The 1,844-nt window shown below is 53.6% G+C and overlaps 1 protein-coding gene across 1 annotated transcript in view; it reads left to right on the top strand.

Annotated features, from left to right (window-relative positions):
- The window catches only part of Twist1 (twist family bHLH transcription factor 1), a 2,082-nt gene extending 559 nt beyond the window's left edge, over positions 1-1,523 (top strand). Inside the window, exons 2-3 of the mRNA XM_055623060.1 lie at positions 1-465; positions 1,000-1,523. The exon at positions 1-465 is cut by the window's left edge and continues 36 nt beyond it. Coding sequence (XP_055479035.1) covers positions 1-424 — 424 coding nt within the window. The 3' untranslated portion in view covers positions 425-465; positions 1,000-1,523. The remainder of the gene's footprint in view (positions 466-999) is intronic.
- Positions 1,524-1,844: the final 321 nt, after the last annotated feature.

Genomic DNA, 1,844 nt, shown 5'->3' with positions numbered 1-1,844 from the left:
GCCGGGCAGCCCGGCCCAGGGCAAGCGCGGCAAGAAGTCGGCGGGCGGCGGTGGCGGCGGCGGCGGCGGCGCGGGCGGCGGCGGCGGCGGCAGCAGCAGCGGGGGCGGCAGCCCGCAGTCGTACGAGGAGCTGCAGACGCAGCGGGTCATGGCCAACGTGCGGGAGCGCCAGCGCACGCAGTCGCTGAACGAGGCGTTCGCCGCGCTGCGCAAGATCATCCCCACGCTGCCCTCGGACAAGCTGAGCAAGATTCAGACCCTCAAACTGGCGGCCAGGTACATCGACTTCCTGTACCAGGTCCTGCAGAGCGACGAGCTGGACTCCAAGATGGCAAGCTGCAGCTACGTGGCCCACGAGCGGCTCAGCTACGCCTTCTCCGTCTGGAGGATGGAGGGGGCCTGGTCCATGTCCGCGTCCCACTAGCAGGCGGAGCTCCCCACCCCCTCGGCAGGCCGGAGACCTAGGTAAGGACCGGCCCCGGGGTCGCTCGGGCCAGGCCGCGGGCCACCACCACCACCACCCCCCCCTCGGCCACCGGCTCCGCGCTCGCTGTCCCCGCTCTCCCCGCTGCCCTCCGGCCTGGCCGGGCACCGCCACCTCCTCCCTCGCGCAGGTAGTTCAGTCCCCCGCAGGGGAAACTGGTCTGGCCCGGGTCCGGGAGACGCAGTGTGCCCTCCAAGGGGGCGTGTGTGTGCGGGAGTGTGCGTGACGGAGGACGGAGAGAGTTGAGAGTGAGGGGCCTGGCGCCCGCAGAGCACCCCCCCTCTTTCGTCTTTAAAACTCCCTTCTTCTTCTTCTTCTTCTTCTTAAAACAAATGTTTCCAAATTCCACCCCCTCCTTTCCGCCCACCCACTTCCTCTTGCCCTTGGGCTGAAATCCTTCCAGGTTGTGTGCAGCGAAAATTCTCGCTGGTAGTGATAACAGCGCTTAGGGGTCTTAGAAAACAGCCGCAGAGACCTACACAATAACCGACTTTCCCCCCTCTGGGTTTTTGCAGATGTCATTGTTTCCAGAGAAGGAGAAAAATGGACAGTCTAGAGACTCTGGAGCTGGAAAACTAAAAATAAATCTATATGACAAAGATTTTCTTGGAAATTAGAAGAGCAGAGCCCAAATTCACAAGAATCAGGGCGTGGGGCACACTTTTAAAAGAGAAAGCGAGACAGGCCCGTGGACAGAGATTCCCAGAGGGGCGGCGGCACCTCCCTCACACCTCTGCCTTCTGATAGAAGTCTGAACAGTTGTCTCCCCCACCCCTTTTGACGACGAATGTTTTAGTTTTATTTTTTCATGCATGCATTCTCAAGAGGTCGTGCCAGTCAGCCGCTGGCAGGAAAGGCGTCGTTGTTGTGGACTTTCTCCATTTTAAAATGGTAACAATCAGAGGAATTTTAACAACACCTTTAGAAATGAAAACGCTGGGATCAAACTGGCCTGCAAAACTATAGTCAGTGAATTCCTTAAAAAAAAAAAATAAATAAATAAAATACTTCCTCTGAGGGAAAAGAAAAACATAAAATACAAAAGACAACATTCTATTTATTTATTGATGACCCATGGTAAAATGCAAATAGATCCGGTGTCTAAATGCATTCATATTTTTATGACTGTTTTGTAAATACCTTTTGTATATTATTTTTCTGCAATAAATAAATATGATTGAAAATTTTAAGAACTTTAAAGTTTGGTCTATATTTTTAAAGTTCGGAGTTAAGTTGGTGGTAAATACTTGTTTGTTTAGCTCCAGGGGCATCCAGGACGGAGTGGGGGCACTAATATAAACAGAGAAGTGAAAACCTCAGATAAACCAGCTACCGACAGAGACAGCCATGCTGTTTAAAG

This window comes from Psammomys obesus, unplaced genomic scaffold, assembly GCF_907164565.1.
Source record: "Psammomys obesus unplaced genomic scaffold, mPsaObe1.curated_primary_1811, whole genome shotgun sequence".
Classification (NCBI taxonomy): domain Eukaryota; kingdom Metazoa; phylum Chordata; class Mammalia; order Rodentia; family Muridae; genus Psammomys; species Psammomys obesus.
This window is presented reverse-complemented; position numbering and strand designations above follow the sequence as displayed.